At 44.5% G+C, this 23,560-nt stretch overlaps 1 protein-coding gene across 2 annotated transcripts in view; it reads left to right on the top strand.

Moving 5' to 3' along the window:
- The window catches only part of LOC144162552 (receptor-type tyrosine-protein phosphatase T-like), a 616,771-nt gene that overhangs the window by 44,746 nt on the left and 548,465 nt on the right, over window positions 1-23,560 (top strand). For both annotated transcript variants that reach the window (XM_077693138.1, XM_077693139.1), the window contains exons 4-6: window positions 15,983-16,125; window positions 17,910-17,959; window positions 23,090-23,254. In XM_077693138.1, the coding sequence (XP_077549264.1) occupies window positions 15,983-16,125; window positions 17,910-17,959; window positions 23,090-23,254 (358 nt within the window). The remainder of the gene's footprint in view (window positions 1-15,982; window positions 16,126-17,909; window positions 17,960-23,089; window positions 23,255-23,560) is intronic.

Genomic DNA, 23,560 nt, shown 5'->3' with positions numbered 1-23,560 from the left:
CCGAACCCACGCCTTTCGATTAGATCTCGAATGCCTTACCAATTCGGCTATCTGGGCGAATGTGTTCCTCTTCACTTTCTGGGATATTTATATTTACTACAACTGTATCTGACGCTTGAGGGTGGTAGGCAGCGCCACTCAGACTACACGGGGAGAAGGGGTCCTTCTTTTTCAACCCCCGGGGCGTGACGCGAACGTCTACAGCCTGTCATAAGCAGGTAACTGGCGGGAAACCCTCTTATGCTACCTTGGCATCAAGGCTGCCAGAACCGAGGCCCTCGCTAAGCCTTCGCACGATAATAGGGTTTGGAAATGAGGGGCTCGTTAGGAAATACAGAAAGAAATTCCGGCAGTCTACAACGCCAAAGAAGGCATAGGGGAGTGGTTAGACTATTTTTTACCGTTAGTGACGTTCCATTATTATTATTCTTTTATTAATTACGTGAGAAAGAAAGAAAAACACGCGCCCAGAGCGGGGACCGAACCCACGCCTTTCGATTAGATCTCGAATGCCTTACCAATTCGGCTATCTGGGCGACTGTGTTCCTCTTCACTTTCTGGGGTATTGATATTTACTACAACTGTATCTGACGCTTGAGAGGGGTAGCCAGCGCCACTCAGACTACACGGGGAGAAGGGGGCCTTCTTTTTCAACCCCCGGGGCATGACGCGAACGTCTAGAGCCTGTCATAAGCAGGTAACTGGCGGGAAACCCTCTTATGCTACCTTGGCATCAAGGCTGCCAGAACCGAGGCCCTCGCTAAGCTTTCGCATGATAATAGGGTTTGGAAATGGGGGGCTCGTTAGGAAATACAGAAAGAAAGGCCGGCAGTCTACAACGCCAAAGAAGGCATAGGGGAATGGTTAGACTATTTTTTACCGTTACCGACGTTACATTATTATATTCTTTTATTAATTACGTGAGAAAGAAAGAAAAACACGCGCCCAGAGTGGGGACCGAACCCACGCCTTTCGATTAGATCTCGAATGTTTTACCAATTCTGCAATCTGGGCTTTCTTTCTCACGTAAGCTTTCTTTCTCACATTCTGACGAAGGCTTCTCCGAAGCCGAAACGTTAATACATTTTCGTTCGTTACCCTTTAGTCTTCTCTTTCACTGTATATTTTTTTACCGGCCCCATCGTACTTCATTCATACGCTATATATATATACATATATATATATACACACACAAAGTAGAAATACGCTCTTCAGAGACTTTATTTCAAACGTTTCGACCTGAGACAGGTCTTCCTCAGGAATGAAAGCTTTGGGTAAAATCGTACAGACTCAGAGTGGGGACGGCGCCCCGAAACACAAGCCACATGGGAAACAAACACACAAACGACCACACACACCATACAGAGCTCATTCTGCCAAAGGCAGGCGAAAAAGAGCCTCTCAAATAAAAAGGAAGAAAGGAAGAGGGATGAACAACATGGCAAGGAGGAGGCAAGAAAGAGGCAAGGAGGAACACGAGTTGGTGGGAATAACAGGAAATGCGACGAGTTCACGGGTGGCGAAAGGCCCAAAAACATCCGGTGTCTCCGAGAGGGAAAAACTACAAAGCACACGCCGCCACGAGCGGTGAGTTTATAAAGTCTCCGAAGCGCGTATTTCTACTTTGTGCGTATTCCTGCAGCAACTAAGGACTCTACTTCACGACTATATATATATATATATATGTCCTATCAACTTTGCCCCACACTGTACCCAGGCAGCAGAGGACTGTTCGGCCTAACTCAAGCCGGTGTACTTTGGCCGGTGATTTTCTCTCCGGCCTTTTTCCGGCAGCCGTATTCGGCCCGTGTCCAAATGTGGCCCTTTTGGCAGTATACGGCCGTACTCCCATTGCTGTCCGACGGCCAGTGTCCATCGGCCAGTCGACTGGCTTACGTTCATACGGCCACATTCCAGCCGTAGGGCACCGGCCATTCCAAAGCAACCCCTGAGCGGCCGAAGTACGACCACCGGAGCACAGCCGAGATGCGGTCGTCGGACTCCAGCCGGAGTAAAGCTGCCGGAAGTTCGGCCATGCTACGCGCATTGGAGTTCAGCCACAGTACGTAATTGTACTGAGGCCGGTGGACGACCACTGAATCCAGCTCAAGCAGATGACTCAGTCTCGCTTGGCAGCAGCACAAACCCAACATTTTGGTTCCACTGCATCCGCATCAAAGTGAGCCCGCGCGCCACCACGAGCCGTCCAGCCATCAGCGCAACCTGGCTTAATTATCAGCGTCAGTTGACAGCAGAATTCATTTATTAAACAGTGCTCACAAATGGCCATTCCTTTATTTGCTGAGCCTCTTTTACTGTCGCATACAGAAAATATTCATTTCTTTGCTGAGCTGGAATAGACGTATTATACAAGTCCTGATATCTTCTCTGGGGCGGCTTACCTGTAATAAACGGGAAAGGAAGACGGGTGGGGGGTGGAAGGCGCATACTTTAATGGGTTGAATTTCACGAAGATTAAAGTGCCGCTTTCAGCCCATTTCACTTAAGACAATCTTCTTGAACACCTTCATGCTCGGACTAAATCAACTATTTTTACGACATTTGCTTTACCTTTTTAGTTGTATACAAAACCGGCGCGAATGCCTTTACGAAGCGCTTTGGTACACCAAAAAACACTCAGGAGCATTTAATATAATTTCCTTCACACAAAAAGTATGTCCAGTTTCTTCCCATTTTTCTTGCAACTATATTTTATACTAGATCAACTTTCCTGGTGGTCTTACACAGGGCTGATCCTAGGAGAGATTTAGGAAGTACTTAAATTTTCAATCTATTTTTCATGTTTTCATGAGTTATGTGCACACTGGGTAATAGTACAAAAGAACTTAAATGTCTTATAATGTCGTACTACGTTAAAAAAATTTAGACGCGTTGCGAATGACGCCCTGCTTCAGGTGGCTTCAGATGTATCCCTCTGTGTTCACGCAAGAAAAGCCGTAAGACTAGAGTTTCATAATTTGTTTCAAACCAATAGCATAGCAATGGTACTATTCATACAGCAAACCTTGCATACTGCAATGAATAAAAAAATAAATATTTCATTAGCGGAGTTTGAATGTGTAAGGTTCTCAACTCGTCGGAGGCGAAGTTTCAGCTCCGCAAGTTTATTTATTTATTTATTTATTTATTTATTTATTTATTTGATACCTGCTTCGCGTTTGCATGCATTACAGCAGGGAGATGATACACAACACTAAGTATCAAATTTGAGACCAAATGACAAAATAATTCTACGAAGCGCGGTGAATATTGCAATTATAAACCGTGGATAGAATCATTCGTGGAAGATAATTACATTCTGGTATTGATCTAGATAAAATGAATTTGGTAAGGCATCACGTTTAAAGGAAAGTTAATGATTTTTTAAGCTAGCGGTGCCACTTTGGGATATGTAAAATGGCGCTTCGATATATTTCTTATCTCTCATTCCATTTTTCGAATCATAGGTATTACTAAAAAAATTCTGCCTAGGGTTTCGTCTGTGATCTTTCACGTCTTACCATAAAGTTTAGTTTCATTTTCCTTCATGCTAAGTTGACAGTGCCATTACCTAATACGAATCGTACTGCCCTATTCTGTATGTTTTCGAGCGTATCAACCAGCTCTTTGGTGAAGAAAGTCCAGAAAACACATGCGTACTACAACATCCAGCGCACATGAGCGAACTACGGTGGTACTTTTAAGCTAGATGGAGGTTCGCTGAAATTTGTATCAGAAAGCCAGAAAAACGTGCAGCGGTAACTTTGATGTTGTGCAAGTGCCTATTTATCATCTAACCACCCGTTAAATAAACTTCCAGTTATTTATATACCCCGGCAGTTCTTAAATTAAAGCATAGTAATTTCCAGTATACGTATTCAATTGGAAGGAAGGTTTTCTTGTAAAAGTGAGGTTAACTCACTTTTTAACATTAAACGACTTTTCTGAATCAGCACAGCAGGATGTTATTAAATTCGAATCGTGCTGCAGGTGTTCGGAATCCTGTTCATTCGCTATAGTCCTGTAAACTACGCCGTAATTCCCGAACATTTCTAGCAAAGATTTCGAGCCAATAGTAATAACGTTTATATATAAGAGAAAAAAAGAGGGCTCGCAACGAGCTTTGGGGAATTCCTGCGGTCATGGGAACATATTCGCATGAACAACCATTGAGAGCGCCCGACTGCTGTCTTAGAGAGATATACCGGGATATCCATGCCATAACCGATTCATTCAGTTTATAGCCCGCAATGTACTAAGAAGAAGGTGATATGAGACACCGTCGAAAACTTTTTTTGCAGTCCAAGGAAATACAATCGACTGCTTTAAGCAGAGTCAAGTCATGCGTTAACTCAACAAGCTGCGTTGAGAAAAAAAAACCTGGCGCAATCCGTGTTGGCTAGGATGCTGGCAATTATGTTTAACCAAACGAGTTATATTCCAAGTGTAAGTAAGCTCACCTTAAAACACCGCAACTAAATTAACATCCAGGCTTCATCAGTGACAAGGTCCTGTTGTGATCGCAAATTTAAAATAACAATTGTTTCTGAATAGGAAGTCATAAAATACGATGAAGTAACAGTGCGGGGCACGAAGGTGAGCTTTCTAATGCACGATCTTAGCCTGTTCTACGTTTATCACCAACAAAATAGCGGAACATTGTTTTTCGCAGTATTATCATAAGAAGAATAGCCGCAAAGTTGCGCTTTTGCGGGCTTTTGCCTTTCTTTGGTGGCGAGTCCTTTACATGGTGCCGGTTGAGCTCCAGCTGCGTGGTTGCGTTTTTTAGTGCTGTCAATGCGCATGTTCATATTACAATCTTCATCAAGGATTATTGTCATTTTATTTTATTTCATTTATTGTATATTGCAGAGCTTCGCAGGTCCAAGCAGGTAGGCACGACGCAAGTAAAAAGTACATATTCACGCACTGAAGTCAGGCAGAAATAAAAAAAAAGAATTCGGCACACGAGAACAGGTTTACTGAAACACACAATACACAGTTAGCCAGGAAAACATGGTTAATCCTTATGCAGGGTCTTCTGGGAAGTTTCATTCTGCCACAGTTCATGGAAAAAATAAAATTTATATTGATTTGTGTGTGCAAAATAAGGTGTTAGGGTTCCGGGGGGATGGTGTCTCGTATGTCTTGTCGATATGGGTATCACTTACTGTGTCAGGTCTAGTGCTGTTTGCCTCCGCAAAACGAGGGAAAGAAAATCAGTCATAAATGTCTTCCGTCGTGACTCAAGGAGTTCAATGCCATTAGCTCTAGTTAGATCAGAAGGTGAATCAGTTGGAGGAAACTTGGTGTATACATGCCTTACAGCTTTTCTTTGGATTCTTTCCAGTTTATTAACGTTTTCTAGTGTGAACAGGTCCTATATTATGCATGCATACTCTAACTTTGGTCGTATTATTGACTGGTAGGCCGGGAGTTGAACTTCAGAAGGAGCGTTCTTTAATTTGTGTTTTAAGAAAGACAGTTTACGGGATGCGAAGGTGGAAATATTGTCAATACGTTGATTCCAAAATAAATCACTCGTAAGTGTTACTCCTAAATATCTGATCTGCGAAACTTGCTGTACAGGTAAAGCGTTTAGCGTGACACTATACTGAAGTGGATTTTTCCTCCTGTTTATACACATATATACAGATGTATCAAAGTTAAAAGCCATTTCCCAGCGATTGCACCATTGAAAAACATTAAACAAACTGTCATGAAGTTCATGTTGATTTTCAGGGCAAATACTTTCTCTATACAAAACACAATCGTCTATAAACAGGCCGATTTGCAAAGATGAACACACCACATTTACAATGTCATTTATATACAGCAGGAACAGCAGGGGTCCCAAACACTCCCTTGCGGTACACCGGAGGCGACAGGAAGGCAGCCCGATCATTTATTCCCAATTTCAACGTACTGAATTCGGTTTTTCAGATGATAACCCAACAAACCAAGATGCGAGGATGACCAATATTGTTTATTTATACTATTGGGCTGTCATGCGGAACCCTGCCGAACGCTTTCCTAAACTCCAAAACTATCACATAAATTTGACCGTTTTCATCTATAGTTGCCGCATAGGAATGAGTTGTAGTAAGCAATTGAGTTACAGTAGAATAAACATTTCAGAAACCATGTTAATAATCAATTAAGATGGCATTATTTTCAGGATGTTTGGTAATATCATTTGCGATTATAGGCTCGATGAGGTTACAGCATCATGATGTTAAGAATATTGAACGGTAATTTCAAAGCAAGCGCTTAGCTTTTTAAATACCGGGGCAACTCGGGCAGCCTTGTAGTCTCTCGGGAGTAGTGAAGACATCAAACATATACGGAATATATTCACAAAATATTTCGCGGTAACTTTAGCATATTGGCAAAGGAAAATGTTTGAAATATTACCAGGACCCCTTGATTTCTCAGTTATCAGTATTAAGAAGCCAGAAAATACTCCCGTGTACGAAACAAAATTGGCCTTGGTCGTGTGAAACAAGGGAACATCAGATGGATATACACTTCGGCTAGAAAACAGGCTATGGAAGTATTTCTTAGAAGAACGAAGAGTTTGTGCGAGGCTATCGTGCAGCGGTCCGGTTTTACTCGAATCCCCGCGCTTCTTTTTTAGACGTTAAATTTTGCGTTTCAAGTGATTAATACTACGCGTTATTCAGGGCGTCCGTTTCTGGATTTTGTTTATTCGGCTTCGGAAAAATTCAGCTAAACAATATTCCCACATTTTCTTACACCGCTCCTAGGGAACGCAAACGTCATCTTTGTCAAAATCAACAAGACCGGACTCCAAGTAATCAATTATGAAAAGTCCTGAGCATGGGAGTAGTCTTTGAAAAACCGTGCTTGAGAGCGTTTGCTATCACCACGCTTCAAAAGTGGGACGAAAAGGCCCACAAGATAGTGGGTCCCTAAGGCCCACGCGCGATGAAGAAATATCGGATATAAAACTGAACTTTAAGACCTTGAACCACGCGTTGGTTCGCGGACCAGCTGGGTCAAATCATGAGTGAACCTAATACTGAATATAATGTTAGCATGCTCGTCATTCTGGGGTCAAGCGTGCAATAATTCCCAGTTAACAGTTTGTAGATTGAAGGCACACATAAGAATAATTTATGTTTGTGATATTGACACACATGTAGCTCAAGTTTGCTTAAGTATTCAGGGTGTGTGTCAGGAGGGCGGTGAACTGTAAAAATAAAACATTGACCACAACGAGATAACTTAATGCACAAGCACTCCAAGTCGGCGGTATCGTCCGACAATATGGCTTCAAGCTGTTCTTTGATTAGAACCACCACGCCACCATCTCTAGAGGCACTGCCTTTGCGAAAAACTTTGTAGTTCGTTGAGAATATAGTATCACCACTTATTTCGCTGCATAACCATGTTTCAGTAATTACTCTGATGTGCGGATCATGTTGGAGTAGAGCGATTTCAAGGAGGTCAGTTTTATTTACACTCCTTTGTGCATTTACATTAATGAGGCGTAGGTTTTCCATCTATGAAAAGTTGTATTTATGAAAAGAAATAAACTCCAGAAAACGATTTTAAAACACAAAAAAATGGAGGTATCAACACGGGTGGACGATTACAGATTAAAATAATGTGCGATCCCGATTTAATGGTCACGACCTCATAGTCGGGCGTAAGCACGGAAAAATCAGAAAGCAATTCGCATCGCCTTCTATTCCAGATAAGCACGCATACCCCCTGTCCGCTTTCCAGTACGATTCATATACAGCGCAACCAACTTATAACTAACCCACTTCTAGCGAAAAAGGTGCTATAACGAAGTGATTTTGCCTTCCCGTTCCAATTTGGGCATTTACTATGCCTTCTTGGTCCAGTTTTAACGAAATAAACAAATGCAAATAAGTGCATGAAATCAAGTATTTTTTTTTTCAAAAGAGACTAGAATGATATATTTAAATACTTCTTCCAGCTTTCGGGTTCATCGAAGGTAAAGAAACCGCCAACTCTTTACTACCGGGCGCCTCCTCCAGCATCGTTTGCCCTTATGTCCACCTCCGCTCCTTTTGTGAAAGCTCACTTCCACGCGTTACACAGCCACAGCTCTTGGTCACCCTCTCGAACCAAGGGAGCGCCTCCGCTTTAGGGTTGAGGCATCTTTAGGCTTCGGGCTTTCGGCGTCGCCTGTCGTCATCTCATGTCATCGTCACGGTAAATTAAGTTGCCAAGCGATGGTCACAAAACAAGATAATTGATAAAACTGCTTAAGAATATTCTTACGTGACTTCCAATTATTTAAAATACGGGCATAATCAGCATTTAACTGCATTCATAAAAAAAATTTGTTAAAAACTTGTCAAAATTGGTTTCAAACATCAGGATTTCTCCTGTGACGCATATTTCTTAGCATGCTGCGGTGTGTGACACAAAGACAACTTATGGCCAGTCTGTTTCTCATTTATTTGCTTAAATCCGGTTCAACGCGAGAGGGCGCCACCGCCTCGGCAAGCGCGCGATTGCTTCTCCCACCGGCGCTTCAGCGGCGCCAAATCAGCGCGCGCCGTGTAGCAAGAGAGACTTACAATTTTTGAATACACTTATACACTGCAAGCTTCACCCCTCCCGACGTTTCACGTTAGTGGAGATGGCTCGGAATTTTTTTTATGGTAGGCCGGTCGATGACCGCTGCCTGTGCGGCTGGCCCGCAGTTTTGGCTCGCAAAGCCTTGTTCTTTCACGTTTGTCCTTGCTCTGTATAGTGACCCTTGTTTGTTTGAAACACGGAGAAAAAAAACCGTGGTATGAAAAAATAACACCTGTTGACAGATATTTTGCCGCCCCCTGTAAAGACTTGTAGCGCCTCTTCGTGCACAAAATGCAAAACATGGAGGTGCACGGGTGCACTTCTAAAGTGCTCCTTTCTTTCAACGGCGTGGTGCCACCAGCCAAACCAAGCGATGGCTGACCAAGCGGCCTTCCTAACCAACGTTACTGAATAACTGTTCTAGTAATGTTGTGCCTAACCGCTTACTCTGCCTTCCCGCGCTGACGACACTGACGACGTTCGCTCAGTGCGTCAGTGGTTCTGGCGCTTTCCATGAGCCAGACTTCGTTATCTCCGTCACTAGGATTGGTGCTCTTTATTCGTTTTCTGTAGTGCTTTTCTGGCATCCTTGAACTTTTTCATTCTTGTGCGCTCTGTATCGAAGCGTAAATGTCGAGTCCACCGAGGCCCGGAACGTCTACGGCGAAAACAAAGGTGCTATGGTTAAAAGAGAAAAGCGCCATTTTTAATTAGGTTGGCAAAACAAAAAAAAATACAGACATTGTGCGCAAGTATGACATTGCGCAGTCGACTTAGGCGACCATCATCAAATATTGACGCTGTTTTGTGTAGGGATGTTGGTAGCGGTGAACGGAAACAAACTCCCGCTGCGACTTATGCCGACGTGGAAGTCGCGCTCTACAAACGGTTTCTAGATGCCCGCACGAAGAATTCCCGCTAATGGGCCGGTCCTGCTAGAAAAGGCCAGTAGTTCGGGGATCACTCTTAGTCAGGAGAACTTCAAACAGGGCAACGGATGGTTACAGCGGTACAAAGAACGGCACGCATCCCATGCATAAGCATATTGGGTGAAGCTGCGTCCGTCGGCGCGGATGGCCTCAAGCGTTAGATGGAGAAGCTAGCGGCCGCATCTTTGAGACTTACGCTGTCAGGGACGTATACAAGGATGGTTTACCCATGCGGTTTTACAGCAGAGCTTTCTACCTCTACCATCCAACGATTTCTTCGTGGCGTGCGGGACAAGAAACTCCGAATCAGGGTTGCCAGGTACTCTGAACAAAAAGTCGCCGGGAAACTGCCGAAAGTAGCCAAGAAAGTCGTCACCTTGAACTCAACGTTTGAAAGGTAGCCAGAAAAGTCGCCACTTCGAGAAAAACGATGCTAGCCATTTTGTCGGATGCAGGGTTGCCAACTTCGCACGTTTTGACTGTCCGGCCGGTTTTTTCCGACAGGGGGCCGGTTACCGCTCTGTACTCAAAACCGGCCGCCATTGGCCGGTTTTTCGGACATTGTGCCGCGTTTATTTTTTGGGTTTTATAAGAACTCATTCAGTAACTAAACGATAAATATGCGTCGACAAGCTACGCAAATACACTCGAGCATTGAAAATACGCGGGCGAGCGTGCTTGCTGTGTTAGAGGGGGACACAGGGGAGGAACAGCACACTGAAATGCCGCCGCGATTGCCAGGTAGCATAGTATATTGCGAGTAGTGCGTAGAATGGAATATGAATATGAATACATGTCATAGAAATATGAAATACATTATGTCTCCTTCATCACGTGCTTTTTTGACGTTTGTTGGTTGGATTCAGATGCAAAGCAGAGCTTTTACTGGACGAAGTATGGGCAGTTACAATTCACTGGCGCACTCAAAGCAATAAGCAAAAGCTGAGTCACTTTCAGTAGAAATGTTACGTTGATTTCTCTGTAGGAAAACATGGCCATAAATTGCATTTCATGTCATGAAAACGTAGTCCCTTTTTTCAACACAAATTCAACCTTCTAATACAACCCCCCCCCACACACACACATGAGCCGGTTGTTTGCGTGGAATGGTGGCAACACTATTTGGAAGGCCTGTGTAGAAAAAAAAGGCACAAAGTTCGAGGAGGAGCTCAATGGGATAAAAATTATTATTCATGTGCTACGGATCAGGAAAACAACAGCTGTTCTCATTGTCGGCTAAGAAAGCGAAAATAAGTTTTCGAAAAGTATTCGATAATCATAGAGCTTGCGTTCACTGCACACTGTTTTTCACTCCTTTCACCGCCTCCCTACATTCACGTGCCTACCATAAATCGTCACACTCTTACCCACCAGCACCCTACTCCCACATGGAATATCCGCGCCCGTGAACTGCCTAAACATCACACTTCATACTGAGGGTGTTGCTTGAATTCTTCGACGCGATTCTTAAGGCAGGTGATGGATATTAGGACATGTCTGGAACTGTGACAGAACATGTCTGGAACTGTGCCGGTAATTAGCAGCGTACGTTGCTGTGTTTTTAGTAACCCTAATTCCTTGGCTCCTATCTCCACTCTCCGATATCATTCCAATTTTCTTGTTCCGGCTGGCTTCTCGTTTCATCGCGACTGCTGACGAGCAGTCATCGACGAAATGAGGCCTTTTTTCTCAAAATGAAGGTGTTAAAATACCCGGAAAAATATAATAAACACCGGCCCAAACGCGGATTGTGAGGGGGAGGCGGTTTTCACTTTCGGAGCACAGTGTAGATGGCGCGGCGATAGGGCGCTATCACCCAGCGTTCACCGCGCGCAGCTACCTGCTCGCACAGGCGGGCGCGTCGGAGGGGCGGCTTTGTCGTCTGCTTTAAAGACGGTTTTCTTTGGCCTGTTCTAGCGTGCTTCACGTCCACTGCCCGCTTCCTTCGCATGGCTTGATTATTAAATGGCTCGACGGCACCTCCTGGGAAACTGAGGCCCGAAGGAATTAAGTGGTCGTATGGCAAATATACGTTAATGATTGGTTTGCAGAGCGTGGAAACAAAATGTAGAGACCACGCGCTGATATCTAGCCGATAGAGAAACGCTACCTTTTGCGCACTGCTTTCAGCGAATGGGACTCCGTTTTCTAAACTGGTGAAGAGCAATCCGGTTGTGTTTTAAGAGGTAATAAAATGCGAAAGGAGCAAACGGATCTCATACACAGGGATTATATTGTGAATATTCCCTTAGCTTTTTCGCAATTCTCAAACTTCCGAAAGTAACTAGTTTAAACTAAGCTCACATGCCGAATTGTTTAGGTGTCTGCGCTTGTGTCACGCGGTGGTGTAGCCCCAAGTTAGCACATCAGAATGGCTAAGTTTCGCTATCTCAGCCTTTGAAAGGGGCTCCTCTCCGTTTTCTGCCGACGCACGGCCGGGCTACAGCGGCGGCGTAGGGCTTTCTAGCCCAGCTGTGACCAACGCTGCAGCGTTCGGTACGCCGCCCCCGCGAATTCCAGGTAACGACAGGCAGAGTCTCTGGTTTCACTCGTTGTAGATAGAGCCACGTGCGTGAGTTCAAGTGACGTCGTATGGACAATTATTGTGGGTGTCGTTTAAAGCTTTGCTTTTCAACCACCTGCACAGCATGGATTGAAGCCAATTTTTCTTTTGGTTACTGCCAGCGAAAACTCTCGCGGCGAAGACGACCAAGAGTGTGAAAAAAAAACAGCAAGAATTTCGTCACGGTGTTGGTGCGCGCCCACACGGAATGCTGAGACAAGCCTCTTAGTCATTTGCAAGTCTAAAACCTCGCAGCTCGGTGAAGGTGCTGTCAGTGCCAGTAGCGGACACACACAACTGGAAAGTATAGATGACGAGGGTCATATTCTCTGAGTGGCTGGTTACCTTGACAAGCAAATGAGCGCGGAGAAGCGCAAAGTTCTGCGGTTGCTCGACAATTGCAGCGTACACCATGTAAACGAACCTCTAAGCGCTGTCGAGCTCATTTTTCTTCCTTTAAACACAACCTCTAAGCTATAGTCGATGGACCAGGGAGTGATAGCAAACTTTAATGTTCACTATCACCGTATTGTTATCGAGCGTGTCCTCATCGACATACAGATCGCTGACAACTCAGCAGACTTGAAGGTACTGCTGGTGAAAGCACCACGTTTTGCAAACCGAGCTCATAGGGACGGGAAGTCGCAGACGATACTTCACTACTTCCGCAAAGCAGGCTTCTCGCGGTGTAGTAGTGCTGCTGGATACAAAGCAGCAGCAGTTGATATCGGTGACGTAGCCGGTGCTGCAGCGGCTTCCATTAGCCTAGGGCGGCTTTGGGTGTCTGCTATCGCTGCAAATATTGTACCAAGTGGCTTGAACTGAGTGGATTTCGCCCTCACGAACGAGACGTGCTTAACAACGTGACGACTGACGAAACGTGACAAAAAAGACGAATGACACAAGGACAAGCGCTACTTTCAACTGGAAATTTTATTTACGAAACAACGTATATATCCGAAAAAGTGAAAAAAAAATACAAAAAAAACCAGCGCATGTGCGCATCCTCCTAAACTAGAGTATGTGCGCACTGTACAGGCGCTCACACGCTCCTTATGCCATGTGCGTACCCAGGAAGGCCAGCTCTTTTGCTGATAAAGATACGGAGGTCGTGCTCACACAATCTTCGCCAACACGATGTATCTCAGTCGCCTCCACAATCTCCCGTGTGCGCTGATCGGGATCGCGAAGGACAACTGTACATTCATCAAATCGAGGCGAACACTTGCAGTTCTGGCAATGACTGGCGAGGTTCGCGTCCGCGCCTTTTTCCGCTCGATTCACATGCTCACGGAGGCGTTGAATAAGGCACCGTCCTGTTTGTCCAACGTAGGCCCTATGGCAAGACAATGGGAGCTTATACACCACTCCCGCAGTGCAGTCAACGTACTGATTTTGGTGCTTCATCCCACACTTTTTCTGTTCTTTCGGAACCGGGCACGTAACAGCGCAAAGCCGCGACAGTTTTTCAGGAGAAGATATCAAAACTTTGACGTCAACCCTTCCACCAATCTTTTTAAGATTGTGTGAAATGCCGTGTAGGTAGGGAACAACCACCACCTTGTTAGATTGGTGGGTCGCCTGGTTATCTTGGTCGCCTTGCCCGATGCCAGCCTGTTTTTGCTTTGAGCGAATTGCGTCGGCCACCGCTACGACCACGTTTGCGTGGTAACCAGCTGACCTTAGGCTACGCATTTGCAAATGGAAACTGGTGTCCATAAGGTGCTCGCATGTTTTGTTCAACGCACTGTTGAGGCAGCTGCTGGCAATGGCTCGTTTCACCAGTTTGGTGTGAGCAGACCTGAACGGCAGTAGCTTGTCCTTGTGTCATTCGCTTTTGTCTAAATTTGTTGCGCTTTAAATTTGCACTATGGAGACGTACTTGCAAATGAGGAACTCCCGATCGACGAATTCGCCAGCGGTGTTTCTGAAAAGGAAAAAAAATCGCGGATGACGGAGCATCGGTACCCGAGGCTGACTGCCGGTGACGCACTTTGCTCAATGACCTCCAGAACAGCTGCTGCTGCTGCCGTTGACACGTGGCGTATGTACCGGAGTTGATAAGCGGACTACGGCTCATACTTGGCCATTATTGAGGCCGCAGTTTCTAAACGTGCACTCACGAAACGCCTGCAGAGTACCCTCGACCACTTTTTGAGGATTTTTAAATAAAATTTTCTGCTTGTTCTACTCGATGCTTGCACTCTTTTGAAGTCCTGATATAGCGAAGAAGCGGTTATAGGGAAGTTATTTGCGTTTCCCGCCGATTTCATTACAACCGAGCTACACTGCAGTACGATTAGTATTGTGGTATAGCTTCCTACACCTTGTTTGCATTAAAACCACGCTTTGGTGATTATATTCACACTGAAAAGCATATTCGTATGATTAACAAGATATAAAACTGCGTTATTCTTGTTTGTACCCGATTGTTGAAAATGGTTCATTTAGAAGGAGCTCTAACTCCGTTAAATCAACAGGTTTTTTTCCCAAACGTAAGCATGTGTAAAAGACGTGGCAAGGCATGGGGCAGAGTAAAAACTGCAAAGTGAAACACCGCGCAATACTGCCGGGTGGCGGGTCTATTAACAGAAGTACCTATCAAGGGTATCCTGGTAGGAAGAATTTTAAAACAGCTTGTGTGTCGAGGCCAATCGCTTGCCGTCCATAAATTTGTATTTCGATGTGAATGGTTGCATTGCATGCGCAGAAGAGAAAAACTGAGGCGGAAAAATATGCTGTCAATTAAAGTCAAACCCTTCGCCTAACGGATGACCCGTAAGCAGTCTGACAATGAAGCTGCATGCAGGTGAAGACAAGGAAGTATCCAGTCTTGAAAACAGGAAAGCACAAATTTCCCTCGATTTTTCCGAGGTTGCGGTCACGGGGTATGTCCACTGTATCAGGGTCTTCAGTTTAATTAGCTTATATTTTGTCACCTCGTGACCAGACGTACTTCCTACCACCAGTCTTAGTTTCGAGATAGCCATGCCAAGAAGGCGGTATCATTCACGTAGACAGGCGAGTTAGGAATGTTTACAAAGATTTTGTTGTTCAGACGAAATTATCTAGCCTCATCAATGAGTGCATCTTTCTTTTGGTGTCGAGCCAACTCGGCAACAATGCAGCTAGGTTTCGCCTAAGAAGGAACCCGGTGACAGACCTCAATTTCGTGTGGAGTCACTGGAACTTCATCAAGGGTTCCAAGTGTTTTCACGATCTCAACGACGTTTTCGTTAGGCTTCTCATCAATTCCTTTAATCCCAATGTTTTTGTTACGGGAACATTGCTCGGAGTGAAGCAGGCGGGACTCGGTATCGGCCAGTCGTTTCGTCAAGGCATCGCAATTCGCGCGCGAAGCAGTGTTTCATCCTGTGAGGGTTTCGTTATAGGCCGTAATAGCCTTGTAGTCCTCAAAAGCTCAAGGACTTCTCCTCAAACATTTTGGTGAAATTCTCAATGCTTTTGGGATCGTCATTCCGACATAAAAGTTCTCAGATTTCCGCACGCAAGCCGCGGCATTCTTTATTTCCTGAAGAAGTTCGCTCCTAAGCTCACTGATAACTTGTTGCATGGCGGGCGACATTGCAGGAATGTTTGTTTCAAGTGCACAAAGCCACACGGCCAAAAGTGGAAAAACTTGGGAGGCAGTAGCAGCAAATATAGGCAAGTTTAGAGATAGGCGTTAAGAAAGGCATAAACAAGCAACCCCCAAAATGCAGAATAGCGCAATGCACGGGCCACTGTGCTGTCACTGCTCACCGGTATGCAACCAAAGTGACGCGTAAGAAATACTCTCGTTGCAATTTTAAGTCATCGAGAGAGGTATGCATACCTTTCCATGACTGAGAACTCTATTTGTTGAGTCACTTGTCAATTAAATTCCTTTTTTCTTCCTTGTTTTCATAAGGAATCATCCATCTGCAAGAGTGCTCTTCACGACTTACGGATATCTTCATGGAACCCATCGGCGTGGAATGTTTCTTTAATGCTGTATGATCAAAGGCGCTCAGATTTCAGGGGTTCGATGCGCTACGCTGTGACGTCAGATCAGTAAGTGATATCCTTCACCAAGAGCTTTTGTGATGTTTTGTCAGCCACTTTTCTTCCAACCAATTAAAACGAGCATGTGCTATCAGAAATGAAACACAGGGTCTATCGCCAAACCATATAGGAGCATCGTTCGTCTGTGCCTTCAGAAACCGAAGTAACCGGATCATGCATGCGCTTATAGCGGCTCCGATAGCCATAGCACACCTTTCAACAGATTTATTTTATGTGGCTACGATCACCATTTCCGCAATTCAGGCCACATCGATGGCGTTAATCGCAAATGCTTATCCAGCGGCGTACCCAACGCGCTTTATGAAGAGGCGAGCTGCTGAAGCAGCGATACGTCAGCCAGAGCGGGCACTTTAAGGAGACCATGAAGAAAAAACACAGTTTGGTACATAGAAAGCACCGCCTTGTCTCGATAACAATAGAAGCAATTTTAATTTGTAGTTCAAATAAATAATGGAGATTGTAAAGGAAGCAGACGCAGCAGTGGCGACCCCCCGGCACCTTTCCGGCCGTCACCTGTGACGTCACCTCTCTGTGACGTCACCTAACCTTGTTGGTGCAATTCGCGGCTGCCTACCTAAGCCACCGCACAAAAATACGACTGGCCGATTGTACCGGGGCCTCTAGTTTCGTTTGATCGTATAATTTCAATGATAACGCGCAGTAAACACGATTATAACTATAAATTTAGTGCTTGCGCTCGTTACGTCATTCCTGCCCTGATAACATCACTATAACGTCAAATTTTAGCGGTTTTCAACATTTTTTTTTCATTATAAAACGTCTTTTGTCGCTCAGTGGAGGTTCGGGAGTTATCAAAGGAAAGTTTTTGAAAACGGAAGAAAGTTGTATCTTGTATTTATGGCTCCTTTAAGGGCGGTAGTCTTGCTTGGGTTACCTTGAATTAAAATTTTGGTAGGTCCTCCTGTCCGTCTCGTGCTTCAAATACTTGACGGCTGGTGACTATAATGATTGTGTATCTGCTTCTCTGTAAATTAACTGCTGCCATGGCTAGCGCAAGTTCACATTCATCAGCGCAAAAAAAACCAAGGGCATAACTAAGGCAAAACACAAGTACAGAATCGAAAGTACCCGTATCTTTTTAATATAAATAGACGCTAGAGTAGTTCCTACCACGGCAAACTGAGAAGCACGGTATCGAAGAGATGCGAGATTTGCTGCTTTAACAAAGGGCTCATAATCAGTCCAAACGCGACAACATTCAATTGAATCCAGCAAACATGTATTGCATTCATCACGTAAGTGGCAAGAGGGGATGGAAGACCGTCATTGTTTGGGTGGGCATGGAGGAGGGCGAGTTGCGTGGCAGAGGTTCATTTATAACCAAAGAAAAATGAATATTTATTTTAATTTGATTACAAGTGGCAGAATACAATTGGGGTGAAGACAGTAGATACGAGGCTAATAGAGTTATAGCAGAGCGGAAACCAGCAATTCTTTGTAACTTGGGGAAGAAACAATGAATCGAGAGTAAATTGAAGAATGGTTGGGGCAAAATTATTTACAACGGGCTAAGGCGGGCGGGGGGGGGGGGGGGGGGGCTGCAAGTAATATTTTTATAGAAAAAAAGTTAACTACACCGGATGAGAGTGGGTGCAAGTCTAGCGGATCGGCCCTCGTTGTGCGGTTGAAATCGATAGGCAATGGTGCTAGTGGTGGCGACAACAACCGCGATAGTTAACATTGTGATGGTGATGATGATGCTGACAATGTTGATGACAAACTTTACATTTTCTTCCCGTCTATTCTTTTAGCTCGTTCTACTCACAAGGATATTTCCAATTCACGTCGCCGCGGATAACAGGTATGCACCACTCCCACTGGCTATCACGGTTCCCTTTGTGTGTCGGTGTGTCTCTGTTTTACAAGCAACCAACTATATTATGGTGGTAAGCGCATGTTTATTGTCACGTAGACACAAAATGCACCGGGGGGGGGGGGGGGGGGGGGGCGTGGCAACAGCATATACGTCGTAGGTTGTTTCCACATTCTCCGCCCAGTCCTATACTTTGTCTTGGGTTGTAGGCATTCACCAGATAATGCTGGACCAATCTGTCGAAGCCACAACTACGTGCTGTGACCGCTGGGGAATGAATGTAAACCTTGATAAAACGATGTTCATGCCCATCACTAACAGGAAACAGCCTTTTATTTACCCGTACAGTACAAAAGGCATCCCCATTTTACTAACAGAAAGCTATAAATATCTTGGCGTAACAATCACTAGCAAACTAACTTGGTCTTCCCACATTGCAAAGGTTTGTTCATCCGCCCGTAGGAAATTGGGCATGCTACGGCATAAACTCAAAAGTTCTCCCCCCAGTACTAAAATGCTAACATACAATACAATAATCAGGGCTGTTTTGGAATATGCATGTGAGGTGTGGGGTGAGTATACTAAAAAAGTTGTTAACAATCTACAGGCAATCCAAAGGGTAGCCGTGCGTTTTATCTTCACCCGATTTCGCCAGTCTGATTCCACAACTGAACAAATGAATGATAACAAAATTCCAACTCGACAATCGCAGGAAAACAGCAAGACTAAAATTTCTTATCTATCTATCCAACAAAAAAGTGCACTAGACCTATCAAAAATTCTTGCTGCGTTATCTTCGCGTGAAACAGGACGATATCATTCCTAAATCTTCACTGTTATCTTTGCTCGAAAAAAATTTTCAAATACTCTTTTATTCCTCGCACAATAACAGAAAGGATCGAACTGCCACATCACATTTCCAAGTCTGGAAACGGGTGAAGAGGTATTGAAAATTTCTGTGAAGTGTGACTTAGATCTTGTACTGTAATATGTTGTATATTTGCCTGTTAGTTTGTGCACCGCTGTATTGTTTCCTTTTTTGGTCATGTTTCTTGTATTTTACCATTATAAGCAATAGGAAAGGGAACACAGGAATGCCGGGAAAACACCCTCAAATCCAGATAGGGGTGGTACGCAGCGGCCGCCGTCGGAAACAAAGTGGAAAGGGTGTCGCTGTTCTAACAACTGTTCGCATTATCACCGTGCATATCGCCAGCAGACAGTGATAAACCTATTATATATGGCGCAACTGGTAACATCTTGCGCCGAATATTTACAAAAGGTAGCACTGTTACTGAGGCCATGTTCAGACTACCGAAGTAAAAGCGATATCGTGATCTAAGCACCTAAAAAGCGGCAGGTCATGCAGTTCGGTTGGCTGAGACGTGACATGACGTCATTCTTTAAAGTTTTACGACAGTTGCGGCAGCGGTCTGAAACCGGCCTTATATAAATATTGATTTATGGTAAAGCTTGGAAAGCAGGAACAATGGGCTGCAAGGGTGAGTAGAAAATAAGTTTATTTGTGCTTGCCAAATATAAAATAAGCTAATGAAATAAGGCAATAGCGTCATCCCAGCTCATGCTTGTCCGTTGTTTTGTTCGTTGGTGGCTTAATAACGCGTCATTCCACCGCTCATTTTAACGACGGCCTCCGTTCTTTCGGGCAGAGACACGTAGAGGGCCTCGATGAATGCTGTATCCGGTTGAAGGCGCCTCCACTCATGTTTTATTGCTTCCCATATTATGTCGGAGTTCGCCAATTCCAGGAACAACTTGAAAAGGTTGACTTTCATACGGCCCCAAACATGCTCTGTAATAATCATGTCGCCACCCTTCGCGCACAACTGAAGTTGCATTACCCCCTCGCTCTTCCAAAAGGCGCGCCACGTCCTTCGTTGTGTGAACGGGAGAGAAGTCATGCTGGAAAAAATAACAACCATCCGGGTACAGCCCGTTCAACACGTAGGGGATCATCTGGTGCTGGAGTAGAGAGCAATATGAAGAACTGGTCAACCTCCCATCAATTCTCACAAGTGCGCCTAGGCCTTCTTGGGAAATCGTCCGCCGGACGTTCACAGACACGCGTCCGCTGGTGGCCACCTCCTGGATATTTTGTGGACGAAAACGGGTGCTTTCGGTCCGTCACACTCTCTTTCGTTGGTCCTAGCGGCTCGAGAACGTGGACTGGTCAGAGAAAACCACACACTTCCACTCGCACTCACTCCAGCTTCGGTGTTCAGTAGCGAATCTCAGGCGCGCTGCTTTATTGGGTGCGGTGAGCAGAGGTTTCTGGGCGGCGATGCGACTTCGCCGTCCTGCTTTTGTAAGCCTTCGCCGTACCGTGCTGTCGCTCAAGTTTGCCAGGCCAAGAGCACCGCGAACGTCCTTTGCACTTTGAAATGGTTTGTCGTTGACGGCAGCCGCGATGAAAAGGTCTTGGTCGTTCGTTGTTGATCGCTGGGTCGCCTGCGGCGCGGCGCATCATTTATACGTCGTTCATCTCGGTAAGCCTGTATAATCCGGTTGACCGTTCTGAGTGGGCAGCCTGTCACGAGGGCAATGTTGCGCTGCGTATAACCTATTCTAGACATTTCTCTTATATCTTCCCGTTGTTTAAGTGGCACTCTGGGCGTCGTCAGGTAACAAAACCCCACCGGACTGCTCTGCGTGGGCCACTGCGGTGTGCGACGGGAGTTTTTCTGAACAAACTTGGTGCAAAAAAGTCGCACGACAGACAATTTATCTGTGATTCTGTTCATTTTTCTTTATTCTATTTGCCTCGTCATTGGTTCGAGGGCCACCACTTTCAAGGTTCAAGGTGCACTGACAACTAGGTGCGTCGATTCAACTAAACAATGGGTTCAGGACGAGCTCGGTCTGAGGGTGCTATTATGCGGTTGTGCAAAGAAAAAAAAGGATGAATGAAAGAAAATAAAATGAATCTTTGTATGCCACTGTGACGATCACCGTCTTATCGGCTGTTGAACGATACCGTATTATCGGCGAGATGACGAAAGCTGCTGCTTTGCAGAAATGCCAGCGTGTTGGAGTGCCAACAGTTAGTGGAACAGCGCCCTCCTTTCCCCCTTTGTTTTCACAGCGCCATCCGCGTATCGCTCCGAGTCTGGTTCGAGGCTGTTTGCCACGCGTTCCTGTGTTCCCTTTCATGTTACTCATAATAGTACCAACCCCAGTCCTGCCTGGGGTATTCTTGGCCTGCAAAAAATAATCTCTACGTGGCAACCACCCACTGCTCAAACGTAGCTCTTTGGAGGGAAATAGGAGGCGGCTGCCTGGGGCATCCCAATATTGTATGATTTACGTCAACTGTTCGAAGCAGAAGAGAGTCACTTATAAGAGAACAGCCCCTAAGGGACCAATGCTGTTGCAAGCGTTCGAAGTGAGATAGCCTACGTTCCTGGACTTACATTTACTATGTCGAAGAAGTTACATTTTAATGCGTGCTGTACCCCACATCTCCGAAGTGTGCCTGCAAACACAATTATGGTTTCAATATATGTAATAACACACCTTTCGGGCCCCTGCTGTCTTTTCAGTATAATGGTTGCAGATCTAACCGTGAGGATAGGTTAAATATAATATTAAGTGTTTTTAATTTGAGATCGTCGGCTGAAGTAGTCTGACCGCGGAAGCAGTCACAACGTGAAAGTGAAAGTTTATTTTATAAAAAGAATACATACATAATATTATACAGACAAGGGTCCCATAGTCGACAGACTGTAAGGGGACCCTTGATGATGAATACACAAACAAATGTTTGAAAGCAGCAAATGGGCGTATCATCTCATCATAATAGTAAATCTACATGCACTCAACAGTAAGCCTAATATATATAAACAAAAAGTTATACAATGTGAAGTAACGTAAAAGAAATAACGGCACAAGCAAACAGGAATGTAACTCATAAATACGAACAAAAGCAGGATTGTAATTAAACCAAAAGAAACTCTCTAAGGTTGTTTTTAAAGCATGTAATAGAAGACGACGATTTAACCGTAACAGGCAAATTATTCCACAACGTGATAGCTGCAAAACAAGATGTTTTCTTACCGTAATTAGTTCGAACAGGTGGTAACAAGAAATTATTATTACTTGAAAATCTGGTGAAGGTTTTGCTTCGTAAACTAACAAGATCAATGAAATCATAAGAATGGTAAGAGTGCAATAATTTGTAAAAAATACTCCCAGGTTATAGTGAAATACTGCATTAATTGATAGTATGTTATTCTGACGTAGAAGGCCTGAAGCAGAAGAACGACATGAACTGAACGTTATAATCCGAATACACTGATTTTGAATATGTTGAACCGATGAAACGTGTGAAGAGTACGCGTTGCCCCATGAAACAACATTACATTAAGTATAAAGAAATCGTGCCGCAGTTCTGAAATTATGAACACTTGAAGCATTTTTCTGATCCACGAAAAATACATTCACCGATTTTTCTGGAAGCCATATCGTATTAGGCCACTGCAGGCTGTTGAGACGTAGATCAGCTCTGCGTGGCTATGAGAATGCGGAACTCACCTACAGGGAAACTCTACACTTTTCGGCTTTTTCGGTGCTGTTATATAGAGCCGATAGTTGGAAAAAAACAATAAAAATAATAGGAAAGAATAATAACGTGATAATAAAGTGTATGTATAAAGCGTGTCCGCCTTTATATGGTTAAATACAACAAAGTTTCCGCCCTAAGATATTATTGGTTCTTCTAATGTATACGAAGCAGAGCGGTCGTTTCCTGCTGCATTAGATATCTGCTACCACTAGGTCCAATAATTGATATCATTAATTTACGTCGGTGATCTTCAATCATTCGGCCATTGATTTCTGCCACCACTAGCTCATCAAAAATATCCGCACCTAAGAGGTTGTGAAATGGAGTATTCAATGAGTTATCCACGCTTCAAAACTGACCTTTGTCCTTTTTTAACACTTTGTGCACTGCATCGGTCTCCACTGTAGTGTTATTAATTACGAAACGTAAAACAACCCGAAAACAAAGCTAAAATGATAGATTTTGAATTGAGTAAACCTGAAAACTCGTTAAAAATACGTGCAAAACTTTCAGCGCGGGTTCTCTTTTACTTGCAGAGGAAGTGCTCGACATCACGGCATTGCACCGAGATTTCATCTACAATGACAACATCACATCGAAACTGGAATGCCATGGCCCAAGTGATCGCAAAATCACTTTCGACTACTCCATAAAAGAAGTAGATTTCGCAAACTTCACACGACACCCAGAACCCATAAACGGTAATTATATCGAGAAAAATTTGTCGTTTTTTTTTGCAATCCCGAAATAGAAAGAAATGTGGCATTATTTCCGGAAAAGGTGGAGTGCTTGGAGATGTTGAGCAAATGCCAGCGGTTGAAGAAAAGTGAGAATTCAGGGAGAGTTTTCGTGGTGAAGATTTACACTAGATTACCTTTCACTTCATCTTGCTTGCCACCTCCGGGTGCATTCGTTGGCCAGTAAGCGGGCATCGTGCTGGGATACAATAAGACAATGAAAACAACGAAAATCCGTAGTTCAAGAATCCTTCGGTGCGACCCGCCGTC

The sequence above is a fragment of the Haemaphysalis longicornis genome, unplaced genomic scaffold (assembly GCF_048455015.1).
Source record: "Haemaphysalis longicornis isolate Haplotype H1 unplaced genomic scaffold, Haemaphysalis longicornis Haplotype H1 scaffold_12, whole genome shotgun sequence".
NCBI lineage: Eukaryota > Metazoa > Arthropoda > Arachnida > Ixodida > Ixodidae > Haemaphysalis > Haemaphysalis longicornis.
The sequence above is the reverse complement of the archived record's forward strand: the minus strand, read 5'-3'. Positions and strand labels throughout refer to the sequence as shown.